Below are 21,596 nucleotides of genomic sequence, written 5' to 3' on the forward strand. Positions count from 1 at the left end.
AGTTGATGACATTCTAGTCGCGCATATAGAAGATAGCAGTCTACCCCATCGCTAAACATCCCACCATCCTTCCAAATAAGATTTCAAATCAATATGGTCCGGTTGTTGTAAATGAGGTGTCAAGTCCGCATCAGGCTGCATCTCTCGTGCTGTCCACCCGTTTCCCAAGTAGGCGAATCTGTTCCCGCTTGGGTTCGTATACGTATACTCCCAGTCCTCCCACCGCGGGTCCCGCCGAACGAAATTTGTCAGACTGGCACTTCCTGGAAAAAGCCCATGCACAAACCCATTCGGTCGGCCCCCGTTCATCCACGACCGACAGTTTGCCTTCCCTGGCGTCGAGTCATCGTTGCCTGTCCAAACCGTCCGCGGGAAGAACGCATGGCAATACTCGAGGAAGTCGTCTGCCGCGGCCTTGGCCGGTACAAACGTGCGGATTCCCTGGCCCCGCACTTTGCGAATCATCTTCGCAATGTAGGTGATCTGGTTCTCGACGCAGTTGGGGATCGTCCCGCTGGGGCCGACAACGTGGGCCCCGCCCAGCCAGAGCGCATTGGGGAACCCGGGCGTCGCCGTTCCGAGATACGTGTAGGGGAACCCGTATATCCCGTCGGATGCCCACGCCTCGCAGAGATCCACCCCAGAGGCCACAACCGGGAACGGTGGCACGAGATCGGAGTTGGCGCCCGTCGCGCAAATCACTACATCCGCGCGCCTTTCCACCCCGTCTATCGTCTGGATCCCGTCCCGCGTCAGGCGCTCGATCCCCGACCGGATGAGCTCCACGTTCGGCTGGATCAGCGCTTCCAGATAACCCGGACCTGGGGTGGGACGGCGACAGCAGGGCGGGAAGTCCGGGATCAGGTCGCTGAGGAGGGTCTCGTTGTGCTCGACACGGGCCAGCATCGAGGCCGTCCACATCTGCCGCAGGAAATCGTTCTCAGGCGAATCCAGGAAGCAAGTGGCGAACCCACGGAAGAACTCGGCTTCTTTTTCCTTCCGGTACTGTAGGTAGGTCTGTGGGTCGCGGAAGGATTCCAGCTTGTCCGCTGCGAAAGACGCCCGTTGCCAGTTCCCGTCGACGTTGGGCGGGTGGACGATCCAGGTTCGGCTGCGGGCGTAGTGATCGATCTTGGCGGCGATGGGTTGGAGTTCGGGTAGGATCTGAATGCCTGATGCACCGTTGCCGATGAGAGCAATTTTCTTGCCTTCGAGCGGGACGCTGTGGTCCCAGTTGGATGAGTGGAATATGGCCCCTTGGAACTGATCTATGCCTTTGAGGTTGGGGATGCGCCAAGTGTTGAAGTACCCGATTGCGGTGATGAAGATGTCGAAGGTTTCCTCATAGATCTTTTCTCTTGTTAGCACGAGTTGGATTAAACTATGGGATAAGGTACGCGTCGTCACCTTGTCATCTCGAAGATCCTGGATGGTGACTTTCCATTTGGCTTCGTCCGGCTGCCATTCCGCTCGGAGGACTTTGCGCTGCAGACGCAAGTACTTGTACACATCGAACCGACGGGCAAGGTCCTGCCAGTACTCGCGAATCTCTGGTCCTTGTGCGAACTCTTCTTTCCACTGAGTGTTCGGCGCGAAGCCGGACTGGTAGACGTGGGCAGGGACATCACACCGTACACCAGGGTAGGTATTCTCAAACCTGTACAACAAAGAAGTGAGAAAGGCACGTTAGAGGTGTCAAAAATACCAGTGATTGCAAAGTACCATGCACCGCCCTACAAGCCCGTCTCAAGATTAACTGCTCTGCATACAGCTCCAACGAAAAAAATGGTAAAGGGGCAGCTTACGACATCTGCATTTTTCTCCAGGATGGTCAGATCGATCCCTGGCACTTTGGCAGGGAGTAAGATCCCTGCTGTAATCCCCGACAGTCCCGCCCCGACAATTCCCACGCGAATCCCACGTGGCTGGTCACCGGGATGGTCCTCGATGCTTAATCTCGGTCGTGTTGTCGCAGCCTCGACAGGGGTGATTTCTTTGTCCACCACCACGGGCTTTGCTTTCTCGGGGATTGACGGTTTGTAAAATCCCTGCTGGCGGATAGGAAGCTTGTGAGCTCTGAGTGCTACGGTTGCGGTCATCCTTGCGTGACTGATGTAGTTCCTGTTGTTGAAATTGAATCTCCTGTGTTCTGTGTAGGGGGACGAGCGCTAGATGGTGAGTTCCTTTCTCTATTTCATGTGTTTTCATTAAGCTTCCCCGCGAGCAATTAAATTTCAGCGCCTTGGCTAGGGAAAAGTTGTGGGGTGGGAGAATAATAGGCACGCTGGTGCACACAATAGACGAGGTGTATTGTTTCTCAATCGGTTCTATTGTTCTCTGGTACGTACCCTTTACATTACACTCAGATCTCGCTTACCAGATTTAGGCCCGGGTCTACCACGCCTGCGCTTTCTTTATTCCTTTGAAGGTGCTAAGTACACGTGGCTATGCTCATTCCTTTCACCCAATCTATGAGTTCATATTTAAGGTTGACTTGAGATGATTGCGCTATGCACGTTGCGCGGCGCCGCGATCTTGGCTACAGGGTACAGTAAACTAGTCTTGGGGTACAGGTTTGCAAGGCCAACACTTGACAAACTGGATATGAACTTGCTCAAATGCAGCGCAGACATTCGATTTTAGCACATAATTAAGAATTATTTCGATATCTGACAGCTAAAACCGCCATGGGCTGGGAGCACCATGCCCTCGCTCTTTGAAGTGTATATGTGGAGCAACTGAATCGCTCCTGCGGCACCTCATCCTATCAGCAAGAATATCTTGGCAGAATTCTTGTATGCTTTTCTGCGAATGAAATAAAGTTTGAAGCACTACCTAGTACCTAGTAGTCTCCGCTAACCGGGATCTCGTCAGAAAGGGATCAAATCTTCTTGTTTGCCTTCTCATCCGTATTGCTTTGTCATACGATGGGCGGACTAGCCAACTCAAGGCAGGTGTATTCCATCCGAACGACGGATCTCGGCCCCATCGCCACCCTTCGCGTCTAACCTTGAATCCGAGTAATATAGACAGGATCCATGAAAGATGGGTAGCATCATACAAAACTTGCTGGAAGCCATTACATCGCTTCATGCAGACACATTGACGTTATGTAGCATGTAAACATATACGGTCGGTCTTTGAGCCAGTGCCTCTGAGAGACGCTCTTTCCTATGCTTCGGGGTCGGAGTACTACCACAGCGCAGCGCAGGAATCGTGGCTTTGATGGTTGCCCACTCAAACATGACGCTCAGAAGCTGGCTTTACTGGGCTCCTTTACGCAGAATTACATTACTCACGCCTTGCAAGATGTGGTGAACTGGGCTTCTATCAAATCTAACTGGTTGGCAAAGAGGTTGGTATGTATTCTAGTCTTAGTAGAGTTGAGATGCTTGGACATTAGACATTAGAAGGCGGGATAAAAGATTACTAGGAAACATTGAGCTGGGTATAGCGGAAAAAAGAATCAAATCGCTCGGGTTTACCTGAGGCCTCAGCCACTGCCACATATGTGTCGGGGCGGATCAGATATGCCGCATTCCGTGCTAATCCTGCTTGACCATACTGAGAGGTCCAGCTAAAGCAATGCAACGGGATGTTTCTCAGCTGGCACCATTTCACCAGCTCAGGCGAAGAGTCGCCGTACACATGGACCTGCCAGGTGATTTGCTTGAGAGATTCGTAGTTGTCGCCCTCACCTACTGACACCCATGGTAGCCGATCTCCACCCTTGATAGTGCCGGCAGACCCGGCAGACAGCAGGCTGTGTTGATACTGTATCTTGAGCTGTGACAAGCCGAAGAATATCCGTCGACGAACGAAGCCAAATTTGACTGCAAGCTTCACGACAAACGGAATGAGATAACTGCGCATGAAATTGGCCAGCCAGCCTCTGGCAGCCAATTTATTGAAGGCCGAATCGGTCGTCTCGACGAGAGTCAGCGCAAAGGCTCGTCGCTCCGACTCGTAGGTATCTAGGAGTGATGCATCCGCCTTTCGCTGTAATACAGTAGCCAACTTCCAAGTGAGATTGATCGCATCGCCGATGCCTGTGTTCATCCCCTGTCCTCCGACTGGACTGTGGATATGGGCAGCGTCCCCAACGAGAAACGCGCGACCGCTCCGGAACTTGTCGGCCACGCGGTGATGAACTCGATACGCCGTGAACCAGTTCACTTTGTCGATTTGCATCATCTGGCGCATAGCTGGTGTGGCGAGGGCCAGGTCCTCGAAATTGACCTTCGAAATATCCTCCTTCGCTTGAATGTCAGCCAGCTGCTTCCCATCCACGTTGCCTATCAGTCGCGCATGTCTCTTAGAGTCGTAGGCAAGAGTGAGGAATGTGACATCGCCGTCGAGTTGGAGGTGTCCTTCGCCGTTGATGGCAGGCCCTTGGCCCTCGATATCGGCGACAAAGAATATTTGACCGTACGTCTCGCCGGTGAACTTGATCCCTGCCGTGTGCCTGACCGCGGAATGGGCGCCGTCGCACCCGACAATGTATGCGGCTTCACACGTCTGGAGGTCATCTGCTACTTCGCTCGACTCCATCAGCGAGGGATTCCGTGTTCTCGGGTCCCTGAACCGCGCCACCACTCCGCCATCGTTCTTCGCGAAATCCACCAACTCCATGTTCCGTTCCACCTCCACCCCGAAGTCTTTCAACCGCTCTTCCAGCAATCTCTCTTGCACATCCTGAGGAACAATCAAGATATACGGATACGGCGTCAGGCCCATTCCGAAGTGACCGAAGGGGATGCGAAACCGATGCACTCCCTGTGTCCAGATGTTCGTTGCCCCCAACGGATGGCCCAGGGCCACCAGCCGATCTCCGAGGTCCAATTGTCGATACAGTTCGAGAGTCCGAGCATGGACTGCCAGCGCGCGGGAGGTTGTGGCGGTGCGTTTCGCTCGGTCGGTGATGCGGACCTTGATGCCTTGGCGCGAAAGCCAAAGTGCCGTGACCAGGCCGGTGGGGCCTGCGCCGACGATGAGGACTTCAGTTTCGTGCATTTTCTGCTTTGCTTGTCTGTTCGAATATGGTGTTGATACAAAGTGGAAAGTCGATGACTCTTTATACCAGTGCGCATTGCTTGGCGAAAACAGCAAGGCTGACCCATCACCTGACTGGGAAGGGTCAACTCACAAGCGGTCGGGGAGACCAGGAGGCTCGGCTCTCGGCTTTCCGTTAGAACCGATGGGGCGGGAAATGCGGGCCTCGCAAGGCCGGCCACCGCTGGTACTCCAGATCCATGATCATAAAGTCAAGGCTGATCGATAAGATCGCTCAGATGGTTGTAGCTCTCAGCATATGTGAACAGTAAGTAGGCTTGTAGTTAGCGTTCTTGACGAAACCGTCATAGATATAGTATATCTGAGGCTGGACAGGTCGAGCTGCGCTGTCCCAACGATTATCCACGACTGTTTACCATTCAGTTAACATTAGCTCCGATATTTATACAGTAGCCATTTTAGCTAGCTTTAAGCGTTTAGGATGAATCGTCTACTTTTTCAAGACCTATATGATTCGGAGCGATACAGATATCTATACCTAGTGGGCCTCGCCGGTAATTGCCACACTGAATCATGATTGTACTCAAGTAACTTCAGGATATGCTTGGCATACACTTTGGTGTGGAAAAACGCGGTGGAAAAAGGCGGCTGTGCGGAGGGTGCATGGTCGGACAGTAGGAGACGGCGCGGACTCCAAGGCCTTCCTCCGACAGCCCCACCCCAAGGCTGAGCCGCACATTCTTCTCATTGACCAACTCCCTCAGCGAACGAGTCCCCCAGATGACCAGCCATTGAATGGCCTATGACTTCAATTTGATTTTGGGGACATGCTGCTTCCGGCATAGCTTGCAGCTCCCTTCGCGCAACTGAGAATCACGACCAGTCCGATTCCACGGTCCGGTTTCTGACCGTCAACAATATCAAAGTCGACTCCGAGGCTCATGAGTTAGAGGCAAGTCCGCGGGCACCACAACACCTCCTGTCGTCCCTCGCCTCTCCCAAAACATTTTTAACTTCAGCCCAATACCTATCAGAATGATCCCTCACCAAGGCGCAGTGCGGGCTATCTGGAAAAGCGATCCGTTTCGTTTCACTGCACAACACTTCCCCAAGTCGGCAGCCGCCTCTCTCTGGTGCGACTCTTCAGTATCTGGGGAATTTGGAAACTATACAGGGGTTCCAGTTCGGAGGAATTCCATCTAAAGAATTGAAATACACCCCGCGATGATAGTCTACGATCAGACAGTAGTCACCATGATCACTTCGGCGCTTTTCGCATCGTAAACTATCAGTAATGATACCTTATAAAATGTTCCCTAGAAGAAGCAGTGAGACTATTCATAAACTCGTGGCGAGTCTTGCCGGCACCGATCTATATTACCTTGTACACGAAGCCTAGTTCAGGCTCGCTGTGAGTCTAATTCGGTGCAGATGGGATTGCGAGACCTGTAAAACTGCATATATCTTTGCAAACTAGCAGCAGCAGGTCTACCCATTGATTGTCGCCAAGCTGTGCTATGTCTATCAGTTCCCTGAGCCACGCTTGTATTGAAAGCAAATAAATACATATTAGTTCATAGGAAATGATTCTGCATAGGTTAGACGGTGTGTGTTCTGACACATATTCAAGCAGGCCGAGACCAGATTCAGCAAACACGAGGACACCTTAGGCCTTGGCATGATATATCCACAAAGCATACCTGAATAAAATACTTACCAAATGAGATGACTGTTGAGAACCCTGTAACTACTAGCCACAAGCTAAGATCTAACATTCGCTACTTTACGCCCGGTGGCTTGGAAATGGTGGAGTAACTACAGCTTCCCTGTAATTTGTAGTACTTTACAGTACGTACTGGGTACGGTGCATACGTAGCCCCCAGGTGGCGCAGATATCCATGCAGATCGCTCCGCAACATCCGTTAATGAGATCCGGACGGGGAGATCTGAGTGGTAACACCGGATCCAGTTCAATCGATCAGCTTGTATCGAACGAAGCGTGAATGGAAATATGACCTCATGGTCCACTCAGCGTGAAGTTTGCGCCTCTAAGCCATATTAGGCTACACTTGTGCCTAAGGCTTCAGGCATCTATGAAATGCCTGCCTAGACTAAGCCTAACCAGAGTATCGGTGCCTAGATATTGTGCCAGAGCGGTGAGTATTTCTGCCTACAGGCACCGGAGGTGAAGTTTATACTAGCCCGCTTTGGGAAAGTACTCAGTCCGATCAATGATGGATCTTCTGGACTTTAGTTATAACACGGCAAGACACCTCCACCTCGATGTGGATCCTTGACAATTACATCTTCCTTTCAGCTCGCTCGGTTGAGAGGCCTCCGTCCCTTGATCTTAAATCTTTAACTCGCTCCCCTTGAAAACTTACTTGACTCCTTTCGCATCGTCACCTCTCTCCTTCGCTCGCCCCAAACATGGCAAATATGCTTACACTCCCATCTCTACCGGCGAACCACCGGGATCTCCCCAGCTGGATCGAAAGACAGTCCCTGGCCTCAGTTCATGATCTTGTGCAACCGTACAATCAATACGATGCGGTCGTACGCAAGCTGTTTGCCCAGGAGCCATCTCATCCCCTCCTAGAAGATCCTCATTTAAATGTCGTTCCACTGTACAATGAGAATGGCACAGCCAATATCCACATGCGGGCACGCCAGCTAGAGTCGGAAACCCCGCAAGAGAAAGAGAAGTATATGCTACCATTGAAAGGCGAAGACCGTCGACCCAGTGGTTCTCCAGCGGTGGTCCCGAAGCTGGAAGACTTCCAACGAAACTTCACTATCTTTTCTGAAGGTGCATTGAGTGATTTTGACTGGTCGAATGTGGTGGTCGCAGGAAGTGCTGTTGTGACTTGCTTACTTCCAGTGCCAGAGAAATACAATGACTCGAAGCGTTCGCTGCGCCAATTCTACCACGAGAAGATAGCGCCCGCGTCCGATGTTGATCTCTTCTTATATGGGCTGGGTGAGCAGCAGGCCCTGGAGAAGATCAAGCAGATCGAAGACCGGATCAAGAACACCATCCTCTACGAGACGACGACGGTCCGAACCAAGAACACAATCACAATTGTCTCCCAGCATCCAACCCGCCACATTCAAATTGTCCTGCGCATCTACAAATCAGTAGCGGAGATTTTGACTGGATTCGATGTGGACTGTTCTTGCGCCGCCTTCGACGGAAAGCAAGTCTATGTCTCGCCTCGTGCTTTGGCGTCATATATTACACAGATTAACACCATCGATCTGACAAGACGCTCCCCATCTTATGAAAATCGCCTTTCTAAATACTCTCATCGTGGATTCGAAATCTTCTGGCCAGGGCTTGACAGATCACAAGTCGATCCAGTAAGTCGGCACTTGCAAGACATGCTTCTGATCTCTGGACTAAAGACCTTGGACAGACGATATTCGAGCGAAGTTTCACGAGGGTAGTTGGTTTGGCCCGCTTGTTGGTTTTAGAGAGACTACCTAAGCAATCCGACCGAGACTTTTACATTGAACAAAGACGAGAGGAACGTGGTCGGCCGGCACCTAAAAGCAGGTCATGGCGGAGGGGCGTGCGTGGTGATCTCAAGAGCGACTGGGATGACGAAATTGCGGAGTGGGAGAACGAAGACCATATCTCCTCATATGAGACATTCGTACGTCTTCTTGTCTGTTCTACAACGGGCTGACCTGCTGATATTCTAGCATAAGAGAATTCCATATGGACCGAGGTACAACGCTAAGAGAATCGAGCGACTTATTTACGCAAAGGACCTGTTACTCAACGCGGAATGGAACAAGAAAAAAGAAAGACAGGTTGACCTTCACAGGCATCCTGCTTTCTTTGGAAATGTGGAGGATGTTATCCAAGATTGTTGTGGTTGTTGTCCCAAACCAATGTCGCCCGAGGACTATGAGATTGCGGAAAAGGAAAGCAAGATTTATGTCTCGGGAGACATTTCCTTCATCAAGGATGATCCTGGTCGCCAAGAGATCGGAAGTTTCAACCCAACCACAGATACCGAGTGGACTGGTAAGCGCAATTCACCTGATGACAAGGCTTCTACTGACAACCGAAACAGATATGGCCTATCTGGGACACACCGAAGTACTTTGCCAGGCGATCGTTGACTGTGACCTTGAAAAGGTGCGGGAATGTGTCTCAACGGACGCCCTAAGTGTGAACAGTCGCGATTGCACGGGCCGCACACCGTTACATCTAGCTTGCATGTCCTCAACACCAGCAATTGTGCAATGCCTTGTCGATCATGGCGCAAGGCTGGTGTCTCACCTGGCGGATGGCCGATCTGCCCTACACCTAGCCGCAGCACAAGGGTCGGTGGATATGGTCCGTATCTTACTCATGAAGAGTGAGCAAAACGAAGCCGAAGCAGATAAACTCAAGGTTTCGGCAAATGAGGGGAATGATCCTAGTTCTGCTGAGGAGGCACAGTCTTTCACTACCGGGTCATTCGTGAAGGTCGACAAAAATCTTGATACGGACATCGATGATCCGCTCCCGATTGACGACGCGGAAGATGAACCAGATGTTTATAACATAAATGCCGCATCCTGGGATAGTCGTACAACTGCACTTCATCTAGCCATTCTCAACGGCCATGCTGATGTGGCCCACGAGCTCGTGTCATCATTCGGAGCAGACGTGCTTTTGCCGGTGAAGCTGGTGCATGATTACGACAACAGTCCCAAGGCCGCTATCTTGAACCTGGTACTTACACTCAACCTACTTCCCACTGAGGCAGCTACAATGACCGAAGCTCTTCTGAAGCTGGGCGCATCGCCAACACAAGCTGATATGGACAATACCACCCCGTTGACTTACGTCGTTGCCTCTTGGTACAACAACCTTCTGGACGTCTTAATGAGCTACAGCGCGCCCGCAACGAAGAAAGCAATTAATTACTTCACTTGCAGAGGTTCTTCTTGGTATCCCAAAATCTTTACGCCACTCATTGCGTCGATCTCGTCAAGGAATTGTGAAGGGGCACATAAACTGTTGCAAGCCGGGGCAAGCCCATCAATACAATTCGAACAGTTCGTCAAGCCTGGTCAAGGGGCTTACGAGCAGCTTCGAGACAGATCAAATGATCGGCTGAAGGAAATCTTCCGACACCGACTGACACAGCCTATCATGTTAGCGATCCAACAGGATCTACCATTGCTTGCGCTCGAGCTCTTGGAACTTGGAGCTGACGCCAATACACTGACACCCGAGGCCTATAGGGCTCAGGATGAGGATTACCAGCTGGGAAGCAATGGCGATGGCATGTCTTTGCTGGACTGCGTTCGAAATAAGCTCAAGGCGCTTCGTGCCTATCCGGAAGATGACTCAGAACAACGTTGCTGGCAGACATACAGCTTCGAAAAGGACTATTTCTCTGTTCTCACTGAGAATACATATCAATGGTGGTCGACAAAAAATCTTGTGTGGGACGCCAAAAGGCAGAATCGGGCACAGAAATGTTGGGGCCGCAATTCCAACAACCAGGGTCTGGAAGAGAGTGGTCGAGCGGAGAAGGATCTAGCTGTTCAAGCCCTTCTCTCTGATTTCGAGACCTTAGAAGCTGCCCTTATTAGCAAGGGAGGCAAGCCTCTCTATGAGCTACGCCCAGATCTCATCGAGTTCCAAGAAGAAAGTCCAAAGGAACAGAAGAAGCTCAAGCCCTTCGAGCCCGAGTTCCAATTCTCCAATGTGCGCGATATGACTGACAAAAAGCAGGAAGCCTATGTTGAGCTGTAAGTATCACACCTGCTGGGCTTTTTATAGGTACATTCTAACTGTCAATCCCTCAGGTTTCAAGCAGCTTGGGCTGGCGACCTGGACACTGTCAAGCGCCTTACCTTGACAGTTGAAGACGCTGAAAACGACCATCTGCCACTGCAGATTGCTGCGCGCGATGGACATGACTTTTCTCCGTTCTCTATTGCCGCCATACGTGGGCACTATCAGCTGGCGAAGGTTATCCTCAAGATCGCACAAGCGCAATTCAAGCCGAAAGATTCCGAGGTCCATGAAGAATATGAGTTAGACCTGGAAGACAGTGATTTGTTGCTCGACGACAGCGACGGTATCGGTATCCGCAAGAACGTGGTTTCTAGCAAGTTCACCACCGAAGACATAGGCGAGGCGGTAGAGCAAGTTGAGAGTGAAGTCTCCGCTTTTGAAATGTTCAACTGGAACTGTCAAGGGGCTAGGTACCTTGCGGCCCAGACCGACAAAGACATGGACGCTTTGGAGACCGGCGACAAATTCTGCAAGGACACGTCTAATTGTCCCAACGGTCTTCTCGAGTATGCAATCTGGGTCAACAACGTTGAGCTGCTGCGTTTCGTTTTAAACCTCGGTCAGGAACTAGCCGAAGCAAAAGTTCCATCTGAGAAGAATGTCTATCGAGTATCATGTGATGCCTCACGATTGGCGATGCGAAAGGGGCATTTGACCTGTCTCCAAGAGCTTATTCGACATACGGGCGCCGACTTGCCTATGGAGGCCATGTTACGATCGTGCGAAGTGGATCCCACGGAGAAACCAAAGTCCTATCAAGGGCTGTCCATTCATGGCAAAAAGAGAGCGGACTGGGCGGCGGCTGGCAGAGGGATGACGAACTCATGGGATGAAATGAACGATCACCCACTTCTTGTGGGGGCAATTGAAGGAAGTTTGGAAGGTGTCGAGTGGTACTTGAGCCCAGCGCCGGAAAGGCTCTACACAGAGTTTATTATGGAGCACCAGCACGATGCGAGACTAAAGGTGTTGGCTCGAGAGGGGGATAAAACAACGAAAGCACTTACAAAATGGCTTTCATCAAAGAGTGAGTGCCCAGTCAAATTGCTCTTTAGACTTTCTTTGAGCTGACACAGAAACCAGGTCAGTTTGTGCTACATTGCGCGGTGCTTTCAGATCCGTCGGAGGACTCAACCAGATTGGTCAAATACCTGGTCCAGTTAGCTCCCGAGTATCTGGAAGTCAAGTCGATGGATGGTCACACCCCATTAGCATTGGCATTCTCCCTTCATCGGACGGAATTCGCCCAAATCCTTATCGACGCAGGGTCTGATCAGACCGTCCGCGACAACAAGGGCAACAACCTCATTCATCTAGCGCTCTGCGACGCATGCAACCTCCCACGCCTAGCACCGGACAGCACTCGACAGCTTCTCCGTATGCTTGATCCTCGCCTCGCCTCTTCTTTGCTCACTGAGCGCTCTTCCGATGACCCAGGATCTCTCACCCCCTTTGCACGCTGGCTTCATTCTTCGAGCAATCAGCAGGGATGGGCGAGAAATAGCCAGGACGATAAGAGTCCAGACTTCCAGGCTATTGCACGTTGCGTGCTGGACTTCGCAAGCTCAATCAGCCAAAGATTTCTGGAGATGTTTGATGGTGCAGGAAACACACCAGTTCACGAAGCGGTTCGCTCTGGCTATCCTGAGTTGCTGAGGTTGTTGCTTGAGTATCGTCCCGATTTGCTGTTCCGTGAAAATGCCGTGGGAAGTACGCCTCTTGAGCTGGCAACCGACAGCTGGGTGACACACGTAACTTCGGCCTGCCCCTCAGTCGAGAGAGAAGACCTAACGCGAGAGGGACCTTGGAATCCCGAGATGACTTGTGTCCTTGAGCGCTCGACGGAGACCTTTAAGCCGGACTACCGCGCGCCAGAACATCCGAAGAAAGCCATTTACAGGATTGCTCGTGAGTCAGCCGCTCACCACCCAGCTAAGAGACGGTTGGTGAGTTTGAACGAGGCCACGGAGGTGACAAAGCGACTGGCGCTGCGAGGCGAGGAGGGGACCAGAGTCTCGAGCCAGGACAAAGATGAGTATGATGAGGTGACTTACTGGCATAAGTATGGCGGTCCAAAGCATTATGGGGCCTTCTCTGATGATAACTGAGAGGCGGACTAGCGATTGCGGGTATGGAGACTGGGTGAAGGCTCTCTGGCTCAGAATCATGTTGCTTTTAATTACTCCCCTTATCTTCGAGCTCGCGACATGAGCATAAGCGAGACAATGAGCCTTATCCCTATTCACAGCTTCCGTGCTCAATGTCGGCAAACATATTTCAAGTCCATGTGTAGCGTATTCATCTCCTCCAAAGCAGATCTTGTCAATATGTTTCAGGTGTGGTTCTCCAAAAACAAATCGAAAGCTGTGGGGTAGGATTATATTGTACACCTAGCGTATCGTCAATTTCTCAGAGAGCACAGCTCTTTCTCATCGTACGTACAAGGTGACCCCGTTCTAGAAATTAGCGGCATTAGTCTGCCAGCGTGTTGGTAGCATTCTAGTCCTTATTTCATGCTTTGTACACTTCATCGCAACGTCATATCAGATGTGAAGCATTGCTAATTTGTGTACATACCCCGATATTCTAATTCTCACCAGGACTGTGACCTCCAGCCCGGTTGGATACGGATTCGCCTGTATGTGTGCTTTGTATAGTCTTTCTCTCAGTGATAGCTCAATGATCTCCATTACACTGGTGGTTTCTGGTGCGTATGCTTCAGAACCATGTGCTCCGTGCTTGGAAGTGTAGCAGATATGGAACCGTGGCGGATAGTCGTTGGCGTCGCTGACGAAGCGCAGAGAAAGCGATAGGTCTTTGGGCGTTGACACGGGAGGGTCTGGGTCATTGCGATGGGTGAGCATAGGGCAAGAGGAATGCGCGAGGGGAGAATCAGGGTACCTTAGATGAGCTCTTGGCCTGTGTAGTGATTGGCTAAACAAGGCCGGGGATGGGTCACGTCTTAGACGTTGGGCCGTTCGAGGACCACATAAGAGGTCACCTCGCACTGGGTGCCCGGTCGGCGAGGGCTGAGCGAAGCTGGCGGGGCACGAGCTTTTCAATACACTTCCGGGCTCGGGGCTTGTTGACGTTGAGTACTTGAGCCTGTCCATGGGGAAGGTGGTTGTGGGAGTCCTGAGGCAGCTCAGGGCGGCGGCTTTGTGATCGGTTCCTTGTTTGCTTGGCGTTGTGTGTTGGTGAAGAATGGAAAGTGAATAGCTACAGCATCACGTGGGCAGGGCACTTCAAACGCTGACTTATGACTAATACTGTCGTGCCTCGCTTAGCAATGCGAAGAGAGAGATCGGATGTTCTTTGGCTATTCCTTTTCAGTCGGATGGCTGCTCCGAGGTTTACGGTCGCGCTCTTGGAAGAAGCGCAGCTTTCCATATGGAGCTCTTAGGTGTCTTCAGGCAGCGACAGCATTTGGATTTCATTGTTCTGCACCAGGAACCTTCTTCGCTGCATACCATAGCCCAAGCTCTCGATGGATTCATCCCTGCCCATGCTACTATGATAGCGCATCTACCATGCTCAAGCTTCGACCTGTGAGTAGCTACTCGAACACTTCATATTTGAAGTGGCTGCCGGATCCCAAATTTGGCTCCAAAACCTCATCGAAGTCCGGGATCGGGTCGTTTATCGCAGGCTCAGGCGTTCGGACAGCGGTGATGACGTGGTTCGTGAGCACGCGCGACCGGAAGCCTGCCTCACAGTACGTGAAATAATACTACATTCCGTTAGTCGTCTCGCTCAGTGCAGCGCTGCGAAAGAATGAGTACGTACCACCCACACCCGACGGAAAGCCTCCACTTCATGCTCGGTCGCCTCGGGGTGTCTGTCGATGTAATCCCGGCGGATGAGGTCCCAATTCTCGAGGAAATTCTCACGCCAAGTCATCAGAGTTTTAATATAGCTCGGCCCGATGCTCTGGAGAGAGTCAAGCTCCAACGTGCCATTCGACCCGGAGTGCAACGCATTCAGGAACACATTTGTGGAACAAAGGTACCCGCCGGGGAAGATATATCGATCGGTGAAGGTGGTAATACCGGGTTTGTTGTCATGCATCTGCCCATCCCTCAGAATCAGCTATACGTCGCAGAACAATTTGCAGAGACCCACTCACCATGTTGTTCGTCGTGATCGCCTGCATCACGAGAATACCTCCCTCAGGCTTCAGAAGCCGGGAGATCGTCCCGAAGAACCCATCCATGTATTTCTTCCCGACATGCTCCACCATCTCCACCGAGACGATGCGGTCATACCCGCCTGCCGGCATTGGCGCATTTCGATAGTCACACAGCAGGATTGTGATCTTATCGTCTAGCCCGGCAGCCTTGATGCGCTTCTCGGCCAGCGCCTTCTGCTCCGAGGCAAGGGTGATGCCCGTCACGCGGCACCCGATCAGCCGGGCGGCCTCGATTGCCAGACTGCCCCAACCGCATCCGATGTCGAGAATGTGGTCCGTTGGGGAGATGCGGGCTTTCTGCAGGATGTTGTGTACGCTGCGGATTTGCGCGGTTTCGAGGGTCTCATGTGGATTGTTCGACCACCATCCGTTCGAATAGTTCATGTCTGGGGAAAGGAGGGCGGCGAAGAGGGCGTTGGAGGTATCATAGTGGAACGTCACGTTCGAGCGGGAGTGAGCCAGTGTGTTTGTGGGGGTAAAGAGGAGGTGGCGGAGGCGGGGGAGGAAACTGAGTAGACGGTTACCGAAGCCGAGCCTGGTACGGTTGCGGAGGTAAAGCTGGGCCTACATTAGACGCCGATCTTGCTGCTGAGGGTAGGAGAGGCCTGGGTTGGGGTTCTCACCTGGAACACATGACGGAGGTCGTCACATTCAAGCTCTTGGTAGATGTATGCTTCCGCGAAACCCTGGACGAAGATTAGATCATCCTGAGATGGTGAAGGAGCATCTTACCAGATCAAAAGCCTGGCAGATGCGAACCCAGGCGTTAGGATCCAAAATCACGATCTGCACACCTTTGTCCGTCGACTTGGGTCCAAAGACAACGGTTTCTGGCTCCTTAGCGTGATTGTTGATCACTACTGTCAACCGCTCCTGGTGCTCAATGCTGGCCAGAGCCTGCAGAACAAATGATTGGGAGTATGACTGGATCAGACCTTCGAGCATCGTGGTAGTTAAGAGCAAGTAAGTTCTTTTTGGTGTGTACTGTTACTGTGAAAGCGACTCCCTCGCATATTGATCGAGTTTAAGTAGTCGTTGTCGGTCAATCAAGACCACATAGTACAGTCTTCCAAGCCATTTGGTTTGCTTGTCTCCATGTCCAGAGGCTTCGAAGCCCGAAGCCCAAACAAATGAGAGGGCTGTTTGATTGGTGCAGAGTGGGAAGGATAGCGAAGCTAACGTTGATACGCAAGCCACAAAACGGCCTGACAGCTTCGCTGGCTCGTATAGGGAGTGTGTGCAGGTCAGCTCGGTTCAGCTTGCTGCATGTCTCAATCTATGAGCTTCCCCTCACTAGACCCTTGTTAGCGAATTCTCATAACCTTCATGTGTGTGATCAGAGAATCTGAGCTTGAGACTTCGGGGCATTCGACTCTCCCAACCCCCGCAAGGCAAATCGGGGACATGGCTGGCTGAAGTCTGCAGCTTGACGCACAGACGTGTTGAAGCTAGGACAAGCTCTCTTGATTGTCTGAATCGAATATGTGATTAAAAACATTCCGCAGTGACCAAAGCGAAGTAAATCACATATCATGGTCATTCGAAGCGAGGAGACGTGAGAGGGGTCTGATTCAGTCGGGCATAGAATTATGGATAGTTTGTGCATTGCGGGGTCTTGTTGCCTCAGGCACTGAGAGCAGCCGATGACTAACTGCTTTGGGCCATTGCCTCGTGCTCGTATTTACCTTGCCGAATTATAGCAGATTCTCTCAAATCTGAGATGTTCATCCCCCTTTTAAAGTCGATCGCTGACTGATCGATGTCTAAAAGATCATCTTGATCGATTCATATAATGGAATGTCACCTACACAGTCTTGATTGCAGAGGTCATGGCGTTTGCTCAAGCTCATCCGCAAGGCCACTCAGCAGGATCCGCACAACTTGTTGCGTTGGGCCCATGAGACAAGAGAGTTTGTCTAGCATTAAATAGATCAGGTCCATGTCCTCGTTCCGGTGGCAAGTCCACGCCCTGAGGTGCTACAATGATAGTCTTCTGATATCTTGTGGCAGGTTCCCTTACTTGCATCATACTCCATTCGGCATCCGTATCACCACCAAAATCCGGTCGATCAACAGCCTATTTTACACCAGGGTGTAGCATGATGATGTATGTACACTGGAGACATCCAAAGCATGACGAACAGCAGGCTCGAAGGTCCACAGGCAAAAGCGCAAAGCATATCGAGAAGCGACAGACTAGCTATAAAGTGTCGTACCCTGCCTCCTCAAGGCGTCTCAATCCAACAACATTGAAAATGTTACACCTGATCTTCTGGTCCGCACTTTGCCTTACATCGCCTGTGGTGGCAGGTAGATGCAAAAACACCCCTGTTGATGTGACATGGCCCTCTGACACGGACTGGTCGTCTTTGAATGCGTCCATTGGCGGTCGTCTGCTTCGCACAGCTCCCGCTGCTGCCTCCTGCTGGCCTAACAGCCACTTTGAGACTCCAATCTCATGCAATACAGTTCAGTCACAGTGGACCAACGCGCTCTGGCTTGCAAGCCAGCCAGACTCCACTGACTGTCCTATCTATGCGAACAATTCTTGTCTACCGCCAAACGTGACAGTTATGTACACGATCTAGGCTGTACAACTGGGGGGCTGCCGACATATATTGTCAACGCCACGACGGAGACTCAGATTGCGACGGCAATGAAGTGGGCTGCCGACCGCAGCATTCGCATCGTCATCAAAGGCACTGGACATGATTTGAACTGGCGGTAGGGTGAACGGTTCGCCTCGAGTCACACATCAAGCGCTAATATACGTTTGCATTGTTATGTCAAGCGGTGCCTTTGCTTTGTCGATCTGGACTCATAATCTCCGCAAGTTACGGCGCGATATCTCATGGAAACACCCAACCAAGAATATCACGGAGGATGTATACATCGTTGGCAGCGGCCAGCAGTGGGGAAATGTGCTTATATGCGCTCGCTGAGGGCCGAGCAGTCACCACCGGACAAGACCCCAGCGTCGGACTTGGTGGCTACATTCAAGAAAGTGGACACGGTCCATTGTCACGGACCTACGGCCTTGCTGCTAGTCACGGACTGCAGATGCGCGTCATCACCACCCATGGACAGTTACCATAGCCAACGATTCACAACACCAGGACCTGTTCTGAGCGCTGCGCGGTGGCGGGCCGGGCCTGTATGGTCTGGTCACAGAATATTTGCTGCGACATCATCCGGCTCCGCGCAACGTGACTATGAGAAACCTTTTGATCGCCCCAGAAGCCGACCGCAACAATATCAGCGCGGAGGCATCTTAGAAAGCAGCCGTGTCGTACCTCCAGGCGCTTCCGGTTCTGATGGACGCCGGTCCAGCAGGGGCATGTATCATGTCAACTGCCGAGACAGCGGTGCGATTCGGCTTTCTTGTTGAAGCTACGACCGGCGTGGTCATCTCGCAAGCCTTCGAGTCTTTCAACTCTACCCCATCCGCTATGGAAGCCTTCATCCGTCCGGTCCTCACCCACATTGGACATGAATCGACTCCAAATAGCGGTAGCAGTGCAGTGACTATCACTTTCAGCACTTCCAACGTTGCGAACTACACCTCCTGCATTTCCGCCATCTCTGGTAGCAACGCAGCCGGCGGCCAGAGCGTCGTATCGATTCGCCTCCTCAGCCGCCGCGAGCTCCTTGGCACGTCGCGCACCGACATGACCGGCTATCTCAGAATCGCGCTTCAAGCGCAAAACGCGACCGCGAGAACCTTTGCGACGATCGGCTTACAAGGCGGACCGGGAATGCAAGAGACCCCTCCAGGGGACTGAGGTACTCTGCTACCGGCGTGGCGCACGGCGTACCTGCATTTCATTGCCAACGGAGCGACAGTCGACTCCGTCGCTGCGGGCTCTCCGAAGCGAGCGCTGCAAGACGCCGCGCGATGGTACGAGGCCAAGGAGCGCATGAGGCAGCTGTGGGCGCCGGAGTCGCGGGCGTACATGAACGAGGCTAATCCATTCGATCCCGAGTTCAAGCGTGACTTCTATGGGGCGAACTATGACCGGTTGGTGCAGGTCAAGGCCAATAACGATCCGAATGAGAGCTTGTTTGTTCCGGCTGGTATGGGAAGCGATTAGTGGGATTATGATCTAGATAGTGGTCGACTCTGCAGGGTGGATTAAATAGGTGTCTATCTTCCGAGGATCTTCCACGGTATGGGCTGGGTCTCATTAGTTTGTCTGCGGATTCAAAGCAAGTGACTGCTATTCTATCGGTAGGTGAGTTCGGCTTTGGCATGCTGCTGACTTCGGATACTGTCTTTGTAATGCGGTTGATTATTAACTATATAGGATTAATCACGGCAAAGTATTGTACATCTAAGGCATCAATCATCAAAATTTCACAGTCTATACACGCACGTTCCCATCACCGGCTCCTTCCTTCTCCGTCGAGGAAGGCAAGGCTTCAATCTCCTGCCGTTTCTCCAGCATCGACTGCCTCATGAACGGACTCCGCGCCCGAATCTCCTTCCCCCAGATCAGCACCAAGACCGGCGCAAAGGCCAAAGCCAGCGAGATCAAGGCCAGCAAAGTACTCGCCCACTGAAAATGCAAGGTATTGTACATGCTCTGTGCCGCGAGTGGCAGGAAGGCGGAGAAGACATTCTCGCCCAACGCCACGGTGGCGACTGCACTCCCGGCCCAGTAACTGTACGCATCGACCACATAGTCCGCAATGCCGCACACGACCGTCACACTCCCGGCCCCGACCATGGCCAGCCCTACCGCTGGCGCAACCCACGGGATATTCGGGTACGAGGTCCAGGCATATGTGAACATCCCGCCCGCAATGCCCAGGATGCCGCCCGCCACGGCCGTGTACAGGCGCGCCTCGGGGATGGGGGCGCCGGGGATCTCCGTGTTGCGACGCGCGGAGTCAAAGTACAGTTTCGCGGAGTAAAAGCACGTGGTCCAGCCGAGACATTGGCCAACCACGATCGCGGCCTGAACATAGCCGGCCTGCACAGCGTTCCAGCCGTATAATCCGCTGAAAACCTGTTCCACGGTCTGGGTGAAGAGGTAGAGCGTCCCGACAGTGAAGGCGGACCACAGCGTCGAGACGAAAATTACCGACTCGGTACACAGCAGCTGCAGAGGCCGCTTGATGCTGGCCAGGAGCATTTGGTGGCTGGGTTGTTTGTTTAATTCCTCGCGTGCGTACACGTTCTGACCCTTGGCGCGGAGGTGGCGCGCGCGTTGGGTGAGAATCACGGCGCCTCGGGACTCTCGGAACAGGAAGTAATAAATCGGAAAGAGAGCGCCGAACCAGATCAGCTGGAGGTAGGAGATCCAGCGCCAAGACAGGTATTGGAGGATCGCGGCGCCGATCACGGGACCGATACTACTTCCGGAGAGGTAAGCGAGGATATACAGGCTCACGGGCATGTTGCGCTCGCGCTCGTCTCTCCAGACATTACCGATTACCGAGGCGACGGTGTTGGCGAGGATCATCACGCAACCGCCGCAGAAGAATCGGGTGATGACCAGAGTAGCGAAGTTCTGGGCCAGCCCCTGCGGAATAATGAAGCAGAGGAAGATTAGGTACGTGCCCAGAAAGCAGCGCCGGATGCCAAAGTCCTCCATGACTGGGAGAACAAGGAGAGAGAAGAATGCACCGCCGATAGTCCATGATGTGACGGGCCAGTACGAGTGCGGGAAGCTTGCATCGCTGATCCCGAACTCCTCGTTGATTTGTTCGTGGGCGACGGTAATGATGGTTCCATTCATGAGTGTTGTGAACGTCGTAAACAAGGGAATCGCTGTGACAATCCATTTTCGATGAAGGGGCCAGTTGAGGGGGTCCCCCGGGTCATCGGATCCCTCCCATTCGAGAACGACGACGTCCGACTCTTGCGAGCTGGCTGGTCATGACGGTCAGTACTGGGCCATTAATCAGGGGGGGGGACTTCACTTGCCTGAAGGCGTTCTTTCGAGGTCAGCGGTGGCCATTGTCGCCATACGATAAAGACGATGCAGTGACGTCTATCCGAGTGTGATTATATATGCGAGGATGGTGAATTCTAGTGGCTTCTGCGAATATTCCCGAGTCCGTCGGACTCGTGTATTGCCGCAAACGGAATTGAGAATTGTGAGCGAGTAAAGAACAACAGAAGGGAGGAAGTTCGGAGGATACATCGGGGTTGCCTGATTTATGTGAGAAGGACAATCTCCCCGTCGACACTTCGGCAGACGCGCCTCCATGGTGCTAAGATGAAGATCTGGACTCGGACAAGGCTAGATTTTTGCCTTCATGGACTCTCGACGGAGACTCGGAGAGAGACTTGGGAGGCTCCACCCGCTGGTAACTAGTTAGTCCACTGCACGGGCTCAGCGGGTTCTCAAGTCACCTGCCGCATTCGGGTTAGTCGGTCGCTCTGTTCCATCTCCCCGATTTTCTTGTTTTGGTCTCTGGAGAGTTGATTCAGACCATTGCACCTACCTGGTGGTACCTTTCGCGTTAGCTGATTTCTTCAGCTAAATCCGCGCAGTGGAAACGAGATTCCTTGCAGCTCTTCAGTTGCGCATATGTGCAGTATGTATGTCAATGTCTGATACATCCAATCGAGAATACCGC

The 21,596-nt window shown here is 52.3% G+C and overlaps 6 protein-coding genes across 6 annotated transcripts; 2 read left to right on the forward strand and 4 right to left on the reverse strand.

Moving 5' to 3' along the window:
- Positions 1-51: 51 nt before the first annotated feature.
- On the reverse strand, positions 52-2,208 carry BO72DRAFT_474668 (flavin-containing monooxygenase; the record flags this gene model as incomplete). The annotated part of the gene is made up of 4 exons (XM_040947283.1): positions 52-1,350; positions 1,408-1,650; positions 1,806-1,993; positions 2,088-2,208. 4 exons carry the CDS (start codon positions 2,206-2,208, stop codon positions 52-54), a joined length of 1,851 nt encoding a protein of 616 aa, XP_040805548.1.
- Positions 2,209-3,341: 1,133 nt separating this feature from the next.
- BO72DRAFT_444531 (putative FAD binding monooxygenase) lies at positions 3,342-5,488 on the reverse strand. Its single transcript, XM_040943835.1, has one exon. It carries the CDS (start codon positions 5,011-5,013, stop codon positions 3,430-3,432), a length of 1,584 nt encoding a protein of 527 aa, XP_040805549.1. The 5' UTR covers positions 5,014-5,488; the 3' UTR covers positions 3,342-3,429.
- A 1,828-nt stretch (positions 5,489-7,316) lies between these two features.
- Positions 7,317-13,119, forward strand: BO72DRAFT_483180 (ankyrin repeat protein). Its single transcript, XM_040947782.1, has 6 exons — positions 7,317-8,373; positions 8,430-8,669; positions 8,719-9,046; positions 9,096-10,770; positions 10,828-11,846; positions 11,903-13,119. Exons 1-6 carry the CDS (start codon positions 7,444-7,446, stop codon positions 12,925-12,927), a joined length of 5,217 nt encoding a protein of 1,738 aa, XP_040805550.1. The 5' UTR covers positions 7,317-7,443; the 3' UTR covers positions 12,928-13,119.
- A 1,256-nt stretch (positions 13,120-14,375) lies between these two features.
- Positions 14,376-15,953, reverse strand: BO72DRAFT_369007 (cyclopropane-fatty-acyl-phospholipid synthase; the record flags this gene model as incomplete). Its single annotated transcript, XM_040940899.1, has 5 exons — positions 14,376-14,549; positions 14,606-14,887; positions 14,946-15,566; positions 15,632-15,694; positions 15,741-15,953. 5 exons carry the CDS (start codon positions 15,951-15,953, stop codon positions 14,376-14,378), a joined length of 1,353 nt encoding a protein of 450 aa, XP_040805551.1.
- Positions 15,954-17,263: 1,310 nt separating this feature from the next.
- On the forward strand, positions 17,264-19,099 carry BO72DRAFT_465418 (uncharacterized protein; the record flags this gene model as incomplete). The annotated part of the gene is made up of 4 exons (XM_040946711.1): positions 17,264-17,558; positions 17,597-17,697; positions 18,308-18,593; positions 18,792-19,099. The coding sequence occupies 4 exons, from the start codon at positions 17,264-17,266 to the stop codon at positions 19,097-19,099; spliced, it is 990 nt and encodes a 329-aa protein (XP_040805552.1).
- A 222-nt stretch (positions 19,100-19,321) lies between these two features.
- BO72DRAFT_444534 (putative MFS transporter) lies at positions 19,322-21,252 on the reverse strand. Its single transcript, XM_040943836.1, has 2 exons — positions 20,938-21,252; positions 19,322-20,883 (listed from the first exon to the last, which is right to left on the reverse strand). Exons 1-2 carry the CDS (start codon positions 20,969-20,971, stop codon positions 19,370-19,372), a joined length of 1,548 nt encoding a protein of 515 aa, XP_040805553.1. The 5' UTR covers positions 20,972-21,252; the 3' UTR covers positions 19,322-19,369.
- Positions 21,253-21,596: the final 344 nt, after the last annotated feature.

This window comes from Aspergillus fijiensis (genome assembly GCF_003184825.1).
Source record: "Aspergillus fijiensis CBS 313.89 unplaced genomic scaffold BO72scaffold_5, whole genome shotgun sequence".
Taxonomy (NCBI): Eukaryota; Fungi; Ascomycota; class Eurotiomycetes; order Eurotiales; family Aspergillaceae; genus Aspergillus; species Aspergillus fijiensis.

What these genes read in the sequence shown, in the direction of transcription:
- BO72DRAFT_444534 (XM_040943836.1), bottom strand. Translation starts at nt 20,971, where the DNA reads ATGGCCACCGCTGACCTCGAAAGAACGCCTTCAG. An exon ending in CCTCGAAAGAACGCCTTCAG is followed by an intron (nt 20,884 to 20,937) that starts GCAAGTGAAGTC and finishes CGTCATGACCAG; the next exon opens with CCAGCTCGCAAGAGTCGGAC.
- BO72DRAFT_483180 (XM_040947782.1), top strand. Translation starts at nt 7,444, where the DNA reads ATGGCAAATATGCTTACACTCCCATCTCTACCGGCGAACCACCGGGAT. An exon ending in CAGGAAGCCTATGTTGAGCT is followed by an intron (nt 10,771 to 10,827) that starts GTAAGTATCACA and finishes TCAATCCCTCAG; the next exon opens with GTTTCAAGCAGCTTGGGCTG. An exon ending in AAAATGGCTTTCATCAAAGA is followed by an intron (nt 11,847 to 11,902) that starts GTGAGTGCCCAG and finishes CACAGAAACCAG; the next exon opens with GTCAGTTTGTGCTACATTGC.
- BO72DRAFT_444531 (XM_040943835.1), bottom strand. Translation starts at nt 5,013, where the DNA reads ATGCACGAAACTGAAGTCCTCATCGTCGGCGCAGGCCCCACCGGCCTG.